The 21,840-nt window shown below is 45.6% G+C and overlaps 1 protein-coding gene across 2 annotated transcripts in view; it reads left to right on the forward strand.

Annotated features, from left to right (window-relative positions):
- Positions 1 to 16: 16 nt before the first annotated feature.
- CACNG2 (calcium voltage-gated channel auxiliary subunit gamma 2) overlaps positions 17 to 21,840 on the forward strand; it is a 52,843-nt gene continuing 31,019 nt past the window's right edge. Inside the window, exons 1-2 of one of the 2 annotated variants that reach the window (XM_015629476.2) lie at positions 17 to 298; positions 835 to 980. In XM_015629476.2, the coding sequence (XP_015484962.1) occupies positions 839 to 980 (142 nt within the window). In that variant the 5' untranslated portion in view covers positions 17 to 298; positions 835 to 838. Of the gene's footprint in view, positions 981 to 21,840 lie in introns of both variants that reach the window. The other variant, XM_015629475.2, reaches the window with a different exon arrangement.

Raw genomic sequence — 21,840 nt, forward strand, 5'->3', positions numbered from 1 at the left:
CCCCTCTCTCCTCGCCCACCTCCGCCGGGAGCGAGCGCCGCGGCTGTGCGGAAAAGCCATGGGAGGCAAGACCTCGGCACCTGTTCAGCTGAAATCAAGGGCTTACAGTATACTGGGCACTCTGGCTTGGTGGTAGGAGCGAGCAAAAGGAAGGAGAAGCAAGCAAGAAAAAGTGAGAGAGGATTGGAGCGACTGCCGCTGCCGGGAAAAAAAAAAAAAATAAAAACCCAAGGAAGATAACTGGGAAGGAAAAGGATTTTCATGGCGCAGGCTGCAGAGCTAAGCAAGAAGACTGAAGGTTGCATCTCTGCTCTTACAGTCTCTAACTGTCTAGGTCCAGATAATGAGAGATTGTGTTGAGGATGCTGCTGCTGCTCCCCTGTTCACTGTGGAAGCCATCTCCAAATTAGCCATTACATATGGAAACTGGAGACCAGAATTTTAGAAAAAGGGATTAAGGCGTCTCATTTTGGGGGGGGTTCTCTCTTTATTTGTTTGGTTTTTCTTGGTTCTTTTCTCTCTTTTTTTTTTTCTTTTTCCTTTTTTTATATTTCAACCAGAACGTTTCCGATTTAAAAGGCAAGCCTCTTCCCGTGTGGTCTTTCTAATTTACACTCTTTTCCGTGGGCTTTCTTACCTCCCTTTTTTGATATCTATCTCTCTCTATACCCATTATATTATTAGTCGGAATTATTATTCTTTTTTATTTTATTAAACACACACACCCCAAGAATCAGAAGGCGGTTGGGTATTTGTATAATGAAGAATTATGGGGCTCTTTGACAGAGGTGTTCAGATGCTTTTAACCACCGTTGGTGCTTTCGCTGCCTTCAGCCTGATGACCATAGCTGTGGGGACCGACTACTGGCTTTACTCCAGAGGGGTTTGCAAGACTAAAACTGTCAGTGAGAACGAAACCAGCAAAAAGAACGAGGAAGTCATGACCCATTCTGGATTATGGAGAACCTGCTGCCTGGAAGGTATTTGATTCTGGACCTCCACACCCCCCCCCCCCCACCCCTTCCTCTCCCACCACCCCACGTTTCTCCCTCCTCCCCCCAATAAATCCCTCCACATTCCACCATTTTCTCACTTCATTCCTTTCACGGTGGATTGAGAGTGGTGGGCTCAGTTACTCAGAGCACAGAGGCAAGAAGACAGGCAAAACATTCACTGTTCTGCTCCCTTCTCCCTTCTTTTTTCCCACCCTCCCCCCTCCCACCTTCCCCAAAAATTCACTTCCTCCCTCCAACTGGAATAATGTGTGTGTTACAAAACCACCGAGAGATCCTTTCAAAATGCAACTGTGCAGTCTGCCTGTCTTCAGCTTGTTTGTATTGCCTGGGTAAGCAATGCCAAAATGCTGTGTTATTGCTGTGCTCCGGCTGCAACCAGAGAGTGAAATAATTGCTCTCCTTTCAAATGGCTTATTTGCAAAGACAAGACTGTGAGTGAGGGGCAATGTGGGGAGGAGGTGATTGCAAAGCACTTTGGATGCAATTTAGTTCACTTTAGGAAGGAAAAAGAGAGAAAGGGAAGCAACCGTGTCATATCCAAAATGTCTCATACAGAACGATACCAGTCATCTCAAACAGAGTTCAGAGCATTTTGTAATGTCTATAGGCAATCACATCTCACTGGGCTGGATGCAGAGGGGTCTAGTTGGCCACTGATTGGTTTGGTTTGGGGCTGGGATTTTTCCCCAGTTTGTTTGTTGTTGGGAGGGGGGTTTTGTTTGGGGTTGGTTTTGGGGTTTGATTTGGGTTTTTTTAGGGTTTATGGTAAAGGCTTAAAATAAACAAGTCTCTGAATGGAGAAATCAGCTGAAGCCTGATGTGGTGAAACTGAACAGCAACTCAGTGACATGTCTGATGACAGAAGAGACACCACTGCAGCCAACTTCTGGAATCAGACGTTCTAAAGGGAGAGGGAAAGAAAAGAGGGGCCAGTGATTCGCTTTTAAATATGTGTTGCTGAGTACTGCTATTGGCGTACGTGTGGGCTGGGGAGGTGGTCTTCAGCCTGTGCTGGAGGGAGAGGGGCAACCGATGTAAGTGCGTGGTTTATGTTACACACGTAGTGAGGAGAGAGTGAGAGAACAGGAGCGCACATCACAGCCCATTGTGAAAGCCCTGCTTGTGAATCAGCTCCCAGCTGGACGGTGGGCTGCCAGGGGTTCATGGACATCCAGGGATAAGATCAGTGTCTGCCGGTGTCCACCGGAGCTGGGTGTGCCTGGAGCTCCCTGTCGGGAGAGAACGGCAAGTGGGTACCGCAGAACTGATTTTCTTAACCCGGCACTGGGAGATGGAAGGCAAGGGGAAGAGGGAAATAAACTATGTATGTTTTGATGTCTCTCACCAAAGAAAGCTAAAGGTGCTGTTTGGAAATGGTTGTGTCCAGGAAGAAGCGTGAATTTCCCCCCCGTTCTTGGTGCAAATGGTTGAGTGATGGCTGGACATGTTTTGAATAGCTAAGTGACTTCATTGAGCGATGGTCTATTTGACGCATACTGCATTTAGTGCCCTTTGTCAACCCAAACTGCTGCCTTTTAACATATCCTGCAGAGGAGCTCTATGCTGAATACTATATGCTGTATCCACGCCAGAAAATCAATAGCAGTAAATTAATGGGGGATGTTTTAAACACACTTGCTCACACACATGCACAGATTTCCTGCAAATAGATAAATACATAGAGGTATATATTAATAAAAAATGAAAAGCCTTTCACACAGATATTCATTACAATCAGGGAAGGAGACATCTCCTTAATTAAAAATTAATGAGAGAGAGAAGGGGAAAAAAAAAAAAAAAAAGCCAAATGCAAAGCCATGCAGGGAAGAGAGGCTGCGGGGATGAACTCCCTTCCTGAGCCATGTCCCCAAGCTGGAGGGCGGAGGGAGGCTGGGGTGGAGATAGAAGGTATGAGGACCCCAGCCAGGAGAGGCAGAGAATTCAGATCATGTCTATCTGCCCACAGAGCCGTACCCAGAGGGACGCGGTCTGAGGGGGAGGAGGAAGGGGCGGGTGAGGTTTGTCAGATTGGAGGAGCTCGGGGCTCCTTCTCCTTTACATCTGACAGGACCCCACAGGCACTGTTGAGAAGTGGCTTGCATGGCAAAAGAATGTGCCAGGATGCTTCCAATTAAAAGCTTTGAAGTGGCCCCAGCCCCCACAATGTTGTGCTGCCAGCCCAGGTCCCCTGCCCTCCCTGCTGATGCTCTCCAGCAGGCTGAAACCATAGCCCTGCATGAACGGTGTGAAATTCAGCCTGAGCACAACCCTCATGGCCCTGGCAGGGTGCTCTCGCTCACCCCACACACGTGAGGGTTGGGCTGGTTCAATGCCCCAGCCCCTGAATGCTGGGCAGCAGCAGCAGCAGCAGCAAGGGGACTAGGAGGGTGCAATGCACCACAGGGGAGCTGAGCCCAGCTCTGAGTCCCTCACCTGAGGACACAGGTTCCACTAAAACTTGGATAAAGACTTGGTTGCAAGAGCATCTCAGCAGAGGGCAAAACATGAGCACACACTGAGCAGGGCCTGAGCATGGGTTTGCCTTGTGAGGTGGCACAGCATAGGTTTGGAACTGCCTCTGCTGGGATGCTTGGCTTCCCAAAGCCCCACAGCCTGCATGGGGTGGTGTCTGGCACTCCCTTGGTCCCAGGACAGCACAGCCAAATATCCCCACCAGCCCTTGGATGGCAGGGCTCTTACTGTCATGTCTGGTCAACTTAGTGGGGGGTTATCTTCTTTCTTGTCAAAAGGAATCAGAAGGGTGTCCCTGGTTGATTCCCTCTCCTTGGTGAAAGCTTCCTGCTGGTGAGCCGGAGAGAGAAGGATGCAGCAAAGTCTCCTTTCCCCCAGGATACATAGAGTGGGTAGATTTGTGGAGGGAAGGGCTTACAGGAAGCTGTAAAAAAGGACAAAAACCTTGGATCTGTGCACAGTCTGCCCACGGTGTGGCAGAGGCACCTGACGAAAGATGTAGGGCAGATACTCTTCTGCCTGGAGGAGATGTCAGGGCAGGTCTATAGGGTGAGGGGAGATAGGGAAGAGGAAGGCAGGAGGCTTTGTAACAAGAAAATAATCAAAGAAGGAGTTCAAACTGCCATCTGCTACTGGTAGGAAGCCTCTGATAATGTTGCCTTCATTTCTGGAAGCATGGAGGAACACTGGCATTAGTCAACACTGTAGGCTCTCAGAGATGGTGGACACCTCATGTTCAAGTTATCGTGCTAAATTGTCTTTTCTCTTCTTGGCCAAGATATCCAGTAGCAAAAATGGATGTGAGCAATTATCTTGGGCTGTATACATTGGGGCACAAATACATTGTGGTCAGAATTGCAAGCTCTTCTTGGAGAATTTGGTCCCCAGGGTTTCAATTTTTGTGTTTCCCTCTCTTCAGTAATTCTATTCCCTACAGTTGACTTTCAGTCAGCATTTTCAGATCTTTGTATTGCTTCTAAGAAGAGTGTCATTTGGGAAGTCCCTCCTCTATTGGGATTTCCTTCCCCCTCTTTCTTGTGTCCTACAGTGAGCCCCTGCTCCATGGTGGGACTCAAGCAGACAGTGGTGTCAGTTCATGTTGCTGCAGATCATGCTTCCGATTTTTTCCCTAATCTTCCTCCAGATGATTTTCTCTCAGACTTTGGGGTTGCCCAGATATGTCTCTGGGCCATTCAAAAGTCTCTGCCCTTCAAGAAAAATGCTTTTTCTCAGCCCCTTAGCTGTATAGACACAAAACACACAAACACTGGACAATTGAGATCTGCAAGCTCATGCCCCACATGGATGCTACACCTCTTACAACTTCGAAATGGCTGCGGCTCTTCCAGCCTAATTCCTTCTTGGCACTGAATGTTTTAAAAACACTTTTTATTATGAGTGATGCCTTGTCTAATTCTTTCATTAGCTCCTGTAGATCTCCTACAGGATCTCAAAAAGTGAGGGACGATGCCTTATCAGGGTCTTATGAAGCAAGCAAATGAAATGTATTTTATATCTGTAGGTTATTGGTTTTGTCATGTTGTCATTATTATTAAGAAACAGATAGGTCTGGGAGGCTTTTATACTGAGAAGGCAGGAGAGAAGAGTCCAGGGCAGGCAGGCATGAGTGATGCACATGGGGTTAGACATCCCTGTAGATCTGACTGGTGTGAAGGCAAGTAATTGAATGGATGTTGGTGGAGAAAATAATTCCTGCCTAGAGACCCTTCCCAAGGAGAAATAATGAGCTGATCTGTTCCCTTTCCAGCTTGTTATATCTGAACAGTGCATGAAAACTAAGTGCAGATTCAGTGTTTGCAAAAATGAAGAGCTGACAGCAAAGTGAGGCAGGGCACAGGCAGTGGACAAGCTTCTGCCAGACAATTCTGGCACTGCGTTGCTGCCTCTCACTGCCTTCTCCCACTGCTGTTTGTTCCTGGTGCACCTCTTTCCTTTCACACCCATTTTATGTGTAGGTTTTCTCCCTGTTTTCCCTCTTACCTTTCATGATTTTATTTATTTTAGCGGTTGTTTCCGTCAGTGTCCCTAGTTTTGCTCTGCAGAATTGCCTGCCGTCCTACTTCCAAGGATCCACAAATCTACAAAGGGTCCTTTCCTTTCATCCTTGCTGACCTAATCCAGGGCCTTTTCTGAAAATTCAGTGTTTGTAGCAGTAGATTAAATCAGGGTCTCCACGTCTTCACAGTTCAGGACCAGGAGCATGCTAGCCCCGCCATGAGATGCAGCAGGAAGAAATGACCAGGCACAGAGATGATTGTTGCTGGCATTGCATCTGCTGGGGGAAAAAAAAGGATTCAGAGCTGGACAGGCCTTGGGTGAAGAAGAAGGCAAAGGATTTTAAAAAGTGGGGTGGCAGATGGTGAGGAAGAATTACTCAGTATCCCAGACTTGGGTGGGTTTGGTTCTCCTCTCAGCTTAAATTCACACCTGACTGAAGTCACAGAGAAGGCAGGGGTTTGAGGGGCTGAGACCTGCAAGCTCAGCTCCTTTGTAAGATCTGACAAGGAAATGCTGTTCCTCACTAGTGAGTTGCTAGAACAGACTTCCAAATTGCTTTTAAATTATGAATCTTCCTGCTGACAGAGAAAGAGGAATGGGTTAATACTGTCCTGAAATGCACCAGAAATTGCCTTGCTGAAAAGAGTGAGAGTGAAATGCAGTGGGAGGGACATGGAGGTGCAGTGTGGCAGCAGTAATGTATAAAGAAATTACACAGAGATAGAACAAATGTCTCTTTGCCAGGGAGACCAGGAGCTATTCCTATCTAATGTTTCCCTTTTAACCCATCCCTTTCCCCACGCAGCCCTCTGAGCCCCCGTCTCACTCGGCTGCGGTTTGGTGCGATCTAAGCAAGAGTTTTGGGGGAGGAGAACCACTGAGGTTTGACAGCAGGATCTCCATATTTATTTAATTTAAAAGCAGTAGCGAGGAGGTTGCCGGGGGGAGCAGGGAACATTTCAGGCTCTCAGATGGCTCTGCCCCCTGCCCCTGTTTTAAGAGCAGATTCCCAATCAAGCATACCCGGTTTATCCCAGGGGGAGCCCTCGCTGCTCCATTCTGCGCTGCTTCTCCCTTCCATATCACACTCATTGTTAGGGGATGTGCTGCTGCCTTCCTTGCACGGGCACGAAACCTGTCCCCTTGCAGGGGGCTCTCAAGGAGGGAAGGGGGCTGCTGCCGGGGGAATGGGTTACAGCAGGGCTCCTGCTCCATGTCCTCCCCCCTCAGCCCCCAATCCAAGGCAGAAGCCACCCAGCAGGGGAAACACAGAGCGCAGAACTGGTTAGGCATACGCAGAACGTAATGTAAATACGATACTCCTAAAAGTTATTTTTCCCTTGCGTGCATGACCCCAGCTTCTCCCTCACCCTCCATCTTTGACTCATTCTATCCATCTCCATTTTAATTTGTTCTCGTTTCCCTCCCTTGTTTTTCCTCTTTATTTTTCCCTTTCATCTTTATGTCTCTTCTGTGCTTTCTCTCAAAAGCATCCTCTCCTTCATTATTTCTCCCTGTTTGTCTCCAAGTTCTCTGAGACCCATCCCCCTTGCTCTTTCCTCTGTTCTATTATCTTGTCCTTGCTCCTCTCCATCCCCTTCACTCCTGCTGTCACATTTCTCTATCTTTCCTCTTCTCCCTGCCATCATTTCCCCCTGCCTTTACCCCACTTTACATACAGTCATTCCCTCCAGCTAAAGGACCCCATTATTTTGGAGCTATGCTGCCTGTATGCTCTAAATACGCACTTTCTCAACCTCTTTCTGGCTGTCCCCCTCCTCCTTCCTCCAGTCAGTGGCCCCTCCTCAAAGCCATGTATGACACCAGTTGCTGTCTCCCCTTACCAGCAGCCCAGCTACCTCTGAGGGGGCTGAGACCCGAGCTCCTCCCTCTGGTCCCCTCATTGCTCACTGCCTGTGGTCAAGCCAACCTCCCTCCACTTTGCTGCCTCCAACCTCCCATGGCCGGAGGGCTCACTGGCAGCTCAGCTGATGAGCTGGCTCATCTGCGTGCAGCCAGCAACTGGGCTGGAAGGAGCTCATGGCAGCCCTAAATGCCCTCCCTGGCAACCCTCAGACATGGATCAGGCCAGGATCCAAATGGAAAATAAGGGTCTCAAGCCATAACCCTGCGGTAGTTGTTGTGCACTACAGTGAAGGACCCCTGGCTGTCAGTGAGAAGAGTCTCAGCGAGCAGTCGTCCTTTTTGAACTGTTTTTAGGGGAACGATTTTCTCTGAGATTCTCAGGAATCCCTAAGGGAAGGAGGTGGAAAGGCGCTGGGGGCTCCAAGCCCCGTGGTTGCCTGAATGAACCTCAGTGAGGAGGGGCAGAGGGTATGACTGGCTGGTGAGGAAAGGGGGATTGTGTACCATGCAGGGCTGTGCATGAGCCATGGTGATTCCCTGGGTGCCAGAAACAGGGCTGGTGCTGTTAATGGCTCTGCTGTCTATCGCAGCACGTGGCTGCAGACAGAAAACCCACCACCTGCAAGTCCCCAGGCATAAGGAGTGAAGCAAAAGGGATAGCAGAGAGTGCAGAAACAAGGACCATCCAAGAGTAGGGGTGCTGCAAAGTCAGAATAGGGTTCACAAAAGATGGACAGGGACAAGGAAGAGTAGGAAAGACTGCGTATGAAGGCTAGGTATGTTTGCCTGGAAAAGGAGGTGAATGAGAGGGAAAGTGATTGGATTGTGTTGAATAATGAATGGGCTAGAGAAGGTGGATCAGTAGCTCTTGATTTCCCCATTTTGTAACACGCAGACAAGAGGACCTGACATGAGTCACGGGAGACCCAGTTAAAGCTTTCTCATTTGATGCATATCAGGGCTGTGGAGCTCATTGCCACTGGAGCTCTCATGGCCAAGATTTTAACAGCATTTAGCAAGCAAGTGGGCATTTACGACAGAGTTCACGAAAATTAAGCATCCTCCTAATGGATGTGAACAGCATTTTGGGTGTTTTGTAATTCAGCAATTAAGCCAGTCGCCATAAAAACTAGGATAACATTTCACAAGGGCAGTCTATCCCCTATCTGACTGCCATGTGGTTCTTGCCTCTTCCCTGAAACATTTGTCAGGGATTAAACAGAGCTCAGATTTACTTAGTCTGGCATTTCTTTTGTTTCTAGATGCTATGCTGTGCAGTTGCAATGTAAGATGCAAACTAGGCCTGCATTTCTGCTGGTGTCAACGACTGCCCTAATTTGACAAATTAACAGTGAGTTTAGGTATTTCTATCATATTTTGCTAGGAAGGATCTGGGATAGAGAGCAATTAAGAGCGTATGGAATTAAGTGGAGTCCTTTTTCTTCACACCCCAGGGTATAAAGTAAGTAGTTGGCAATGAAGGTGCTATATATGTGCAAAGAATTATTATTGTTGAAGTCCCTGCTTCCCAGAAAGCAATAGGCTTTGGGTCTCTTTGATGCTATCATGACTAAATTAAAAACGAGGTTGTCTCTTTTCTCTTGTATCTGTGGGAATGATTACTGCACTGGCATCTGATGACGTACAATACTGTAGTGTTTCTGTACACAGGAGATGGAGGCCCAATTCTCCCCTCTTTGCTCTGATGTAACCTCGGTGACTCGGATGGAGTCACTCTGCTTATGCTGCCCGTGTAGGCAAGGGGAGAGTGAGGCTGAGGAAGGGCTGTGCGTGCTTTAAACATCCATGCCCCCAAGGTCACCGCGTGTCCCCGCTCTGCCAGTGACGTACTCAACAAACCAGGGGCTAAATTCACTTCCAGTGTGAGTGGGTGCAACAGCCACAAAGGTAACAAGATTCTGCATTTATTTATGCCAGCTGTTCACCAAGTCCAGCAATCCCTTTTTCACTATTCTCATTTTCGTCATCTTTCACCCCCATTAAAAAAAATTCAACTTGGCTGCTCTCCCTGTGGGGCAAAAATTCTCATACAGATTCCTCACCTTGGATGGGTGAGTGTGTGTAAAATGGCAGCAGAGGTGACTATGAACTTGCTGGCATTCGCCTTTCTCTTTCTCTTCTTTCTGCATTTCTACCTTTATCTGCATCTCTCTTTTTTATTGACAGCTTTCTGTCTGCCAGACCCATTTATTCTCCTTGTGTTACAGAAAAGCTCTCCCATAAAATTCTTAATTGCTCAATCAGAGTTTTCATACCAGGCCTTGCAGGATAGGTGAAATCCACTTCTGTTTCTGTGGCACAGGCGACTAAAGTATTTATACTAGCTTCCTATCAAATCTATAACTTCTCAGAGAAGCATATGGACTTTATCCTGCAGTTCCTATTCCTCTAGAGCATATACTCCTATCCTCTAGCTGTGAAAAACAGAAAATGAGGATGGTATACAAAAACTTGAGAATGTAATGCCATCCTATTCATGGGTAGGGATTTTTCTGATGTGTGTTTTTGCTAGAAGCAAACACCTATAAATTTCTGATTTAGCTTGTTGTATAAAGAATACATTCTGTCAAATAAAGAATAACACTATCCACCTCCGTTCCTTGGATTTTCTATCCCTTTCTGATTTTTTTCTTCCTATTTCTCAGTTTTCATTCTCCTTCTGAACATGATTTTTTTTTTAGTGCTGGTTTTATTTTTCTCCTCCCACTCCTTCATAACAACATTTCATTCTTAAATTTGCTATCACTCAGAGAACTTCTCTCTTTCTTCAGGTCTTGTTTATATCACCAGTGTAGCTGCAGTGAGATGGATCATGCTTGAACACTGAATATTTCCCAGGTTTATGGTTGTGTTCATTCAGTATCACAGATCACTGTGAATCAAATGACTTTTCATCCAACCCTATTTGCTGACTTCTGCAACCTTACTGTGACCTGTCCATTATAAACAATGGACAAGCTCCTCTTCCTGGAGCTTTATCTCCTCCTGAGGATGTTGCATGATATTTTTCTTTCTTAGTTCAATTTTTTTCACCCTTGGTTTCCATTTTTCTTCATTTTCTTCATAATTCTTCTTCAGAATTCACTGTTTCTTCATCTCTTCCTTTTTTCTCCACATCATCTCTCATGTCTGCATTTTTCTCCAGCAGTCCTAACCCCTGATGATGTTTCTGCTCCTCCTTTACATTTCTAGCCCATAGCCCTCCTGGGTAGGAACTAGTCCCCTTGATCCCACCCCTTTCAGCCTCTTTGGAGAGACGGTGGAAAAGGATTCACAATTAAATCCATTCAAATATGCACATGTGCACATGTGCAACTCCTTTCAGATACGATTGGTATGAAAGATTGGTGGTTGAGATGAAGTGGTTTGATTTTGACTTTTGCCTTTCAGACAGCCATGAGGAGTCATTCCCAAATGTAGATGCCCCCCAGATCTGCCTTCAGAGTACAGGGTCTCAAGGGACCAATCATGAAGAATTTCTGCTGCTTCGTTTTAGATTCAAGCATTGCCCTTTTCCTTAGGCTGAGGGTCATGGGCTTTTGAAGGGCAGTGGCAGAATCATGAAAGAAGACATTTTTCTCCTGCTCATTTTTGAGTGAGGAGTGAATGAACTGTGATAAATATTTTTTTCTGCATATAACTAGAGCTGTCTCAAAGAAGTGGCAGAGGAAACAGATGGCAGAGGCCCTTTATAGGCAGCTGCTGTTGTCTCTTAAGGTGTCACCATCGCAAGAAAAGTGGTTGTAATTGGGGAGCTTCAAGATCAGTAGCGCCTGAAAGGACTTGAGCAGAAAAGAATGTCATCCTGCCTGAAGGCAGGGGGAGGGAGACAGAAATCAAATATTCAGAGACGAAAAATCAAGTACGGAGAATAGGTTGGAGCCACTATGAAGTTTTACTGAATTTCAAGACCACAGGGGGGATGGTTTCCCTGTGTTTGGGAGTTTCTAACTGGCCACAGACAGTAGGAACATGGTAAGCAGGGTGAAGAGCTGGTTTAGTGTATTTTGGGGACAGCAAGAGGGGCTGGTGTCCAGTGGGAACCAGCTGTGAAAGACTGGTGTCTTTCACTTTCCAGAGTGAAAGACTGAGATCCCCAACACACTGTGGAAATGCAGGAGTGAGGAAAGGTCCAGGAATAGCTATCTCCAGGCTCCTTTCTCCTCCAATTGCTTCAGAGCACTACTGCAGTGCATGCCTTTGGTATGGGGGATGCTACAGTTTGGTGTGGAAGCTTCTGTCCCAGATATTCCTCAGAATGCCTGCCTGGAGCCCTATGATCTCACTGTATGCAGCAGAGAGAGAAATTTTGAGTTGACCTGTGAAATAACAGAAGTGGGGACATGTAGCTGCTCCCTCAAGAAACAACCAGGCTTAAGTCCCTTCGTATCTTCCAGGCTTGGAGGGATTGCACAATAGGCTAGACCTCTAAGTCTTCCAGACATGGGGTTTTTTTAATCTCTCCTGCTGCCCTTGTGTCTCCAAAAGTAGGAGCCGTGTACTTCTTTCAAGTTAAAGGTTTGATAGGAGAATTTGGGAGGAAGCCTGGGAGGATGATAGGGTCTCTCATGAAGTGTAAGGGTTTGGGGCAACTGAATAGCTGTGAACAGGCTTGCTGCTGGAGATAATTGGAGCTCAACATTGCACAGTGTCCTTTAGCTGAGGATTCCATTGGAACTGCACTCAATAGTCTCAAAGGGAGCAACTGCCAAGAGCAGAGCAGTGCAGCTGCTTTTCTGTTGGGAAAGGGAGCAAAAGAGAAAATAATGTCTACCCTGCCGGGTGAACTGCAATGCAAACAGCAGCACAGCCCAGGAAAATGGATGGGACTGACAATTTTTCTGAATTTTAGGTGAGCACCTAATCATTGCACAACTCTTTCTCAATCACTGTTCCTTTCTCCCCCTCTTCATACATCACTTTGTCCATCTGTTCAAAGGAAAGCATAACTCAGAAAGGCCAAGAATGGCTTTCCAGGAATTAATTCCAGGGGCTGTCTAAGATCACAGAAGAAAGGTGTTTTTCTGTGTGCTGCATCATTACAGCTTGGCCCACATTTACAGGAACAGTGAGGGGGAAAGCATTCAGAGCAAAGCAAGAGCGTGAGAAAGAGCATTGTGACGATATAAAGGCACCAGGACCAGGGAGGACTTTTATTCTTCTGCAGAAACTGTAGGGATGGGTTGTTTCTGGGAATAAACTGACTCAGTTGTGGAGGAAAGCATCTCTGCATGCTGGAAATGGAGGGACATTTGAGACTGGAAGGGTCTGTGACAGCTGGAAAGCACAGCTGGCCAGAAGGAAACATTAGGCAAGAGAGGACCCAGGACTTGGCCACAGCATGACAAGGGAAGGTGGTAATAGGAATGCAGTGTGAGTGCTGGAAGGAGATAATTGAGATACATGGTCTGAAAGAGGAAGATGAGTCAGAAGAAATCCTGGGACTCAGAGGTAGAATTGCTGAGAGAAGCAGGAGTATCAGCTGGAGCTGATGGATGGAGAGACAGACCTCCTCATCCATCTTCTCTGAATTATGGAATGGGACGGATTTTCACCTGCTGATGCCAACATCTGCCACCACTAACAGCCCTCCCTCTCACTCCTTCTCACTCCTTCCTACCCCAGTCCATGGAAGAAAGGAGGGTTCAGACATAAAATCACTGGGTAGGATTAATCATGTGGACCAACCAACCTTGGACCTCCAGCAGTTTGGAAAGTGTGACCAGTGGTTTGGGCTCCATGCAGTGAAGTTTGAAATAGGAAAGAAGAAACAAACTAGTTGGAGCATGAAATTTCAGACTTGACTTGGTGATGCCAAGAAAGGCAGGCACAGCCACCTCATACATTGAGCTCTCTGCTGGTCTCATAGCTGGAAGCACATGAATTTGCCCTCCTTCTGGAGCCTTTGGGTACAGTTTTCATGGCAAAGAACCCATGGCTTGGCTAGATTAGCTTTGGTAAAGCAGAAGAACCAACACTTAATGCTCCTCTCTGGCTGCTCTTCTTCAATGGAGATTTTCTGAGAATTTTACATTTTCTTGCCATTGTGCCATTGCAGCTGAACAAAAAATGCTTCACATAGGGTAGAAACACCTTTATGCTAGACACTGTGCATACACGAAACTGTTGTCCCTACATCAAAGAAGTGACACTCTAAGATGACAAATGACATATGAAAGGCAGCAAAGCAGAAGGCAGCAAATGTGTAGAATTTGTTTCTGTGTTGCTGCTTTTGACATCACTAAGAGTGTACTACACCTAGAACTGACTTCATCTCCTTCTCCAGACAGAGGAGAATGCAGAACAGCACCCACCTGCCCAGCACCAGGCAGTGCCAGGAGGAGATTCCCAAATAAGCAAGCTACCTTAGGTATTTCAAGTTTTAATGGCTACTCAAGCATGATGCCCTGCACAGGCAAACTAGTTGTGTGTCTGAAAGCCATCAGGATGCAGCGATTACTCAGGTGTGCAGATTCCAAAACCCCTGGATGGTCACATTCCACTGTGCTATGGGGACTTGTATTAAGAGCCTCTCTCAGTTCTCAGTCCAAGTCTCACTCCTGTATCCCCAAGGAGGCATGTCTAAGTGACTGGAGGGCTTTTCCCCCATGCTTGGAAACCACAGGTAGAAAGAAATGAATGATCTCATCTCATTGTGTTCCCATGGGAGTGGAATTACGTTATTTGGGGTTCTGAAGTGGAGCTTGGCCCAGACGTGTGTGCAGGTGCTTGGGAGATAGTGAGCCAGAAGATGCCATCACAGCTGGATTTCTCCTTTGCAGTTTTAGCAGGCAGGGCTGAAGGACAGAGACTAATCTCCATGTGACCTGCAGATCCTGTCCTTTCACATGAGGGCTGAAGCTTGCTGAAGAGGCAATGCTGGAATGCTTTTGCCCGTGTGGTATCTGCCCTGGGGATACATGGCCACTTCTGTCTCTAGGGTTGTCACTTACCAGTGAAAATTCATTGGATTCATGACAAAACTGCAGGATTTACCAGCAAAGAAATAGTTTGTCCTCAAAATAAATAAGATCTGATCTGGAGGTGGTGATTTACTCAGACACCCAAGAGATCACTTATTTTGAGTATCATGTTTAATTCTCACTGAGACTGCTAGTTTTGTCAATCTACATCTTAGTTTTCTCAGGAAAAAAAAAATAATATATTACAGGGCTTCTTCCCATAACAAAAATGAAGGAAAAGACTCAAGGAGAGGAAAGCTCCATGCTCATCACTTCACTGAGCTGCACCACAGCAGGGACAGTGGTCAAACCCACATTCAAATAAATTCTTAAGACCTACATGGAGCTCTTCTCTTCCTTGGGATCCACATGAAGAATTAGATCTCTGCAACAGATACACAGTAGCTTTTCCTAAATAATGAACTAATCAGAAAGACTAAAAATAGGCTGCACTGGAACATCAGTTCAGCCATTTGGAATGTAGAGCAAATGGCACTGAATGTGTTTAATGAAGTGAAAGAGCTTTGTTTTTAATCACTGAGCTATTGATAAATTGTTGATAGGTGATCAAATGTGGACTATGCTTTCAAATGTTGTGACTTTTTGAACCTGCCAAGACCCTCTTGAGCCACTCTTGATCCTTTCACTGCTAATGTGGTAGGACTTCCTGCCCTTTTCAGGACCTAAAATAAGAATAACTGTAACGTCATCTTTTTTTTTCCGGGTAACAAACATCTAGCCTCTGGGCCAGTGATCAATTTTCAAGACTAAATGTTCATAGTTGTACAAAATCAGACCCTGGGAACTGGGTCGGTTATGTGAGAGAAGATGACAAGATGGGAGGCAGATCAGTTCACATCTCTTCATGCTGTTATCAGGATAACACCAGGACATTAGATTAGGAGGATGGGGAGAGTGAATGAGGAAGAATCTGGTTTTTAATTGTACAGCAGCAAAAAAAATGAGTGGGGAATCAGCATAGACCCTACAGCAAGAGAAGATTTCATTTTCATGCAGGGAAAGAAGTGAGCTGGATCCTCACGGGTGTTAGACCAAAGGAAGCAAGGGAAACTGAGGCTCTAACAGGAAATTCAAGTCTGTTGTGAGGTTTGAGAGGATACTATTGAACTAGTTTAGTTCATGACAGACCTGACTGGCTGTCCTAGGTAGACTAAATCTTCCAGCATCTCTGGATCATACTTGGTCCAGAATGACAGAGGAAGAGAAAAGAGTCTTAAGCAGAGTCCACGTGTCCCTTAATTAATGCCATCCAATATTTCCCATATACAGAATGTCTTCAGATGGAATGTAAGCAAAATTATTTGTTATTTTGTGCTATTAAATGGGCTGAATCAACTGGAATGAATCTGAGGATTGAGCCCCATACACCTGCTCTGGCTGACGTATGCTCACACATCAGTGATCTTACTAGGCAGCTTGCTAGTAAGCAAAACCTTGAAGCTATCTTTACTTTTTCTTCCAGTGGAGAAGAATCACAGTGTCTTTTTCACAGTCTGCAGGAAATCTCAAAGTGCATCTGAGATATAGTTTATACACTACAACAATTTTCTAGCGCTGGTTTATTTAGAGCACACAGTTCTCAGCATTCCTAGATAAATGTTAATGTGTCCCCCTCCCAAAGGTGGGGGGTACATCATCCAACCCGTGCTAAGTCAGTATAGCAATTAATTATCTGACTGAATATTTGTATTCTGCTTATAAACTCATGAATTATTCAATTCCATCCTATTTGGAACCAGGTTTTCCTTTTAACCTCAGCTGCAAACCAGCTGTCCATCAATTGTGATGTGCTCATACCTTAGGGTGATGAGAGCAGCAGAAAAGCCTAAATGGGTTGCTAGAAAGTGCTACCAGTAATATAGAGATGCATTTCATTAGTGTTGGGAGGATTGGCAGCTCTTTAATTGTATGAATCACCCAATGGGTGTGTTCCCGAAGCCAATCGGAGCGTGCCAGTTCAGTAGAGCCACAGTGAGCAACGCTGTGCTGCGTCATTCAGCGTTCTCCAGAGAGTGATTAAATCCATGTCATTTGCCATAAATCAAATGTTGTCACAGGGTCAGTCCTGTGGGTCATGCTAGGTTATCGTGGGGATTTTGCAGTGGTTCTTTCAGGTACTGCTGTGTCACACAGGTTTTTTTGAGGTCATGCTGGGTTCTTCAGATACCATCTCTTGAACTCACTGGGAGCCCTGTTGGAGTGCATCAGGGGAAGGATGAGAAGGGTTTGCTGTGTAGCCTTCTACTGGGTTAAGACTACTTTTCATGGCTGAAGTATCTTTTCAATGGAAAATGTGCATTTTTTTATCATTTATTAGTTTTAAGCAGACACTGTGACATTTGTGATTTTGCCTTCCAAAACAACACCTGCCCAAGGCCCAAAACAAATAAGATCTAGTCTTGAGGCAGTGGCTTTTTTTTTCAGACAGAAAACATCATGCTATTTCAGTTAATTCTATTGCTGCCTGACTGCATGGAGTCAGATTCTGCCCTGTGCTAACACTGCTGCACATCAGTGGATTAAATTCCTGTTATCAGAAGCTCCCACATAGCCAAGAAATGCAAAAGTTTCCCTCAGTGAGGGGATGTGGCCAAAGCATGAACAGTAAAATACATCAGGTTCCAGGAGTCCCCTGCTACAGTGGTCCCTTGTTTTCAGGTAGGATTTGGTCAGGTATATGTTACAACAGCCTTGAGGTACTCCAGCTTGTATCAGAGACTAAGCCAATCTCTTCTGGTCTGGTGATCAGAAAAACACAAACGCAGCACAAAGCCACCTTTAACCCCCACACCAACCATCCTGCTTCAGACACCACTGAGAAAGCTGGAAATCCACAGCTTCCATCCAGAAGTCACTTCAAATGGCATGAGTTTAAAATGTTGACATTTTTATGCACAGAGAGACTATTTTAGCATTTTTTAAAGGATCATTATGGCCTCTTATGAGGTCTGTGTGGTTGGTTGAGTATAAGTGAGTTGGTGTAACTAATGCTTACTTTTGCAGAAAAGGAATGTAAGAATCGTCTTGATAACATTTTTAAACTCCTCAAAATAAATTTATTTTCCATGACACACATGGCCTCTCCAGAAGAGAGAGTGGCAGATCATGATATGAAAGTTTTACTGGTGCCAATCAAGATGACACTCCAAACCCACTAGTGTCATCACTGGTCAGGTAAACAAAGTCTAACAGATGAATTTCTGAAGACAGTGTCCCAATTTTCAGCAGCAAAACCAATGCTGCTGGGTGAGGTTTCAACTTGTGCTTTCTATGCATGGTATTGCTCTGCTCAGAGCAATAGAAGCCATTCTGGTAGTGCATGGTTTTTCACCTCTTGATGCTTTCCATCACCCAGTGTCCCTGGAGCACAAGAAAATCCTTCCATGTCCATCCTATTTGGGGAAAATTTCAGACAGGGGAAGGTTAAGTGTTTAGCCAAGTATACACAAAGACTGCAGCAGAGCTGAATTCACTTTTCACCAAACTGTAAGTCCATATCAGATCATCCTGCCTTCCTTCCAAAGTGCTGTTTACCTGGCCCCACTGCCTGTGTCACCACAGAAGGATATTGACTGTTTTCCAAGTGTGAAATACACAGATGTTCTCTAAAGCTCCAGGGAGATGCCATGGATAGCAATCAGTAACATATTAGGGCCGATTCAAACTCTGCACTACTTCTTGCAAGCTCCCAGATCCTTTGGACATAGGAGGTCTCTGCTGGAGATCTTGCTGGTCTTCTATTAGAGTCAGTGAGTGAGCCAGGAAAAAGTTATTCCCTCTGAAACTGAAATCAAACTCATATTTTCCTCAGCAGAGATATTTTAAATCATTCATTATTATCTTTTTTTTTTCCTCTGAAAAGCAATGCTCGATTGGTACTCAGAGGTTGTTAGAACCAAAGGGGAGGAAGAGAACACTGGGGTATTGTTCTTGCTGCAGTTGCAGGCTTACTTGGCACCTAAAAAAGGTTTTGTTAAAAAAACAAACCAATTCTACAGTGCTTTGAGTGAGAAGAAGAAAGCAGCAAGCGAGAAAAAGAAAATCCATGCTGTTTAAGTCTTGGGCAGTGTCAGGAAAAGAAGGCATGAAGTTGACATATTGGGTCAAATCCATGCTACTGTAAGTGAGCATGAACTGCTTATTCTTACATTCAGCAATGATTCGTGTGGGGCTAAGACTCAGATTATTTCATTTAGCCTTTGTGAGGTAAGAAGAATCCGATACTGAATTCCTGCATAGTTCCATGACAGATGGTGTTTAACAGCAACAACAGGCACTCTGGGTATGTTTTCACATGTCTTGCTGGATCCCAGCTTTCTCCTCAGGCTTTCCATGTCATTTCTAACTCACCTGGAGAAACTTTCAGGTGTGTTTTCCTATTGCAAAAGTGACACATGGAAATGCATCCACATTAAGTTGCCATCACGGTGCAGTCTCATGTTTGCCATGTGATGCACACAAAGACAGAATCTGGCATCTAAGGTGGCTTGCTTTCTTCCAAACACCAGCACATGGAATCATCACAACATCCTCCATTCATTTCTTTCTCCACCCGCCTGTCTCTGGGTGGTTTTTTTCTTTCTCATTCATGTTCAGCAGGTGCCTTCAATTCCCAAACATGTTCCCAGATCTTTCCCAATGTCAGCTGTGAAGCTAAAAAGGGATTTTCTGAATTTGATTGATCAGGTTGTCACAAACCTGGCTAGGAGCCATTTGTTGGACACTAATCAGATTGCTGCTGCAGAATCCAACTGCTGAGTTTCCAGCGTGCTTTTAGCCTCTGGAGCGTAAAGAAAGACAAAAGAACTACACCTGACTGGGCATCTCCAGGGATGTTTGAGGGGCACAGAGCTCTATCGACCATTCCTGCTTGAGAACTTGACCTCCTACTGCAGTTGCCTCTCCCTGCAGGCTCACACAACTTCCCCAGGTAGCTGAAGTACAGCCTTTCACAGAAACCCATCATGAGGCATGAGCTTACACTCTCACTTATAGTCACTGCCAGATGTAACACATCTGTGATAAAGATGAAATTTGCATATAATGTCTGAACCCATCACCTCTCAGGAAAAAGAGATCATGAAAAAACAATAAACACAGTCTGCCCCCCAACAGTTCCCTGTCCTTTTAACTCAATGGGAGATCTCCTGTCTTTGATGCCAGCTCATAATTTGTCTTTTCTGCTCGTGGTTATTTCCCTCACCAAATGAAGCTTTTCTCTTTAAATTACCATTCACCCCTCTCTCTGCGGTCCATTCTCTCTTGTCTCTTGATGAAGTTTCCTGTTTTGTTGCTCAGCCAAGCCTTTCTTTATTCTTTTCCATCCTTACCTGGCTTTGTTCAGCTTTTTGCAACGGGCCTCAGCAAACCCACCGCCCCTGCGTGCAGTCTCAGTCATCACCCACCAGGGTTCAAGGACCAACTGCTGTCGATGTGTGAAGGACTCTTCTGCCTCACAGTGGGCAGGAACCCACACTGGAGTCACTCTCCTAGTTACAGCAATGTAAAACACCGCGACATCAAGGAGAGTGCGCAGCTCATGCAGAGGTCTCACATCAACATGAGGCTCAGCACCAGCTGTTCAACAGGCATTTAAACCCAGTGCTATTCTCGCAGCGTTGCAGCCTCACTAAGTACAATGACTCTGAAAGAGGTACAGATATTTATCTCGACAAGCTCTTGAGGCCTTCAGCTGCTCATCTGGCAAGTGCTCAGAGCTGCTGCTTTTGGAGGGCACATACCCACCCAGATCTCCTCCAGCCATTCAAGTTCAGTGTGCAGGAGCTCGGAGCAAAATGACAAGAACAAGACACAGGATATTTCTAGCTGTTACGTGAGTCAGGGGCCCAGTGCACAGCGTAGTCTGCATGCTTTTACAAAGGAAAATAGGTGGAAGCATCACATTATCTGTGGCTCCAGCTCAGCAGATGCTCCATTTGCACACTACAATTTATGAGCTGCGCTGTGGAATGATTTAGAGGGTTGAGGACAGAGTGCTTTGCTTTCATCAGGGATATGGAGGTATAGGAATACTTGCCATGAACAGGCTGTGAATACAGCCTAGAGAATAATACAGTTTTCCTGTGTGGGCTGACATGCCCCCACATGGACCACTGCACAGATCACCCTTGGAGTAAGGATGATTTGATGGGCTCTTATTATAAATGATCCTTGGCTAACAACATAGAGCAAGTAATTTATGCTTCTTCCTGCATTTCTAAATAATCTTTAGTAGGTTGAATTGTCCATAAATCTACTGCTGTACTTTGGATACAGGTGTGAATCCAAGGACTCTCTGACTCTTAAAATGATGAAGTTTGGCAAGCAGAAATCACTTTTTAAAGCAAGGATTCACTTCTCTCTCTTTTAAACACTGCAGGAAGTCAAGACACACAGGAAGTAAAGTCTGATTCTGGTGAAGTGGGCTGAAATAACTTGCTGTTTTCAGAGCAGGATGAAACACATGGCAATTATAATGCAAAAAGCTTTATGAGTATGTAACTGTTTAAAAGCTGATTACGAAAAAGAGGGACTTGGCATCCAATCTGGAAGGGTAGTAGAGGGAGGGATGGCTGCATGGCAGGACTCCTGTTGGTGTATGAATGTCTGCACCATGGTGGCATTGTTATCCCCTTCTTGTCCTGACAATACGCAGTCAATGGCACTTCAGGAGGTGGGTGGGAGACATCTGGTTAATGAGGAACAGATGGACCTCATCGGACATGCACTGTACCTGCTCTTTTCTTCGCAGCTCCCTCCCTCACTCTCTGATTTCTCTATTCTTTGCTGCAGCTGAGCTCTTCCCTCTCCTTCCTTTCAAATGGGAGAGAATATTTGCGTGCTTCCAGTAAAAAGCAATGAAATGCTCTGGTCAGAGCCAAGTGCAGCAAATGCAGTTAGGAAATGACTCAACTGTAGCTCGCTCCATTCTCTGGGACCCCTACATGTTGTGCTGGTCCCCACTTACCATGCCCCCTTACCACTCCAGTCCCTAGACCCATCATGACTGTAGAAAACAAAGGCCACTTTCTCATTTGGCTTTCTTTGATAGGATCTGCTTAATAACCTGAGAACAACTTTCCTGAAGCCCATTCTTTGGGATTGGGAAGTTTACCCCACTGTGATAAGGTATTTGTTAACGGGGACAATTTTTAGAAGAGGTGCAGCAATTCCAGGCAACCTGAATTTCCCTTCTATCCTAATTCCTTCATGGCATGTAGGTAGGATTTGGGTTTGGGCTTGTGTGTTCTCATTCAGTTAACAGATGCCACTAGTGTGGGTTTGTTGGTCTTCCATGAAAATCTGAAAAGCTGCATACAAACCAGATCCTGAGAGAAATACAAATTCCCAAAGGCTTGTGCATCTCACAGCTCAGAGGAGACAGCACAGTGTTCCTAGATGTGCTTCTACAAAGGAAATCTTCCTAAATCCCTGTGTTCCAACCAACGCTGACAAAATAGCAA

This window comes from Parus major, chromosome 1A (assembly GCF_001522545.3).
Source record: "Parus major isolate Abel chromosome 1A, Parus_major1.1, whole genome shotgun sequence".
NCBI classification, from domain to species: Eukaryota; Metazoa; Chordata; class Aves; order Passeriformes; family Paridae; genus Parus; species Parus major.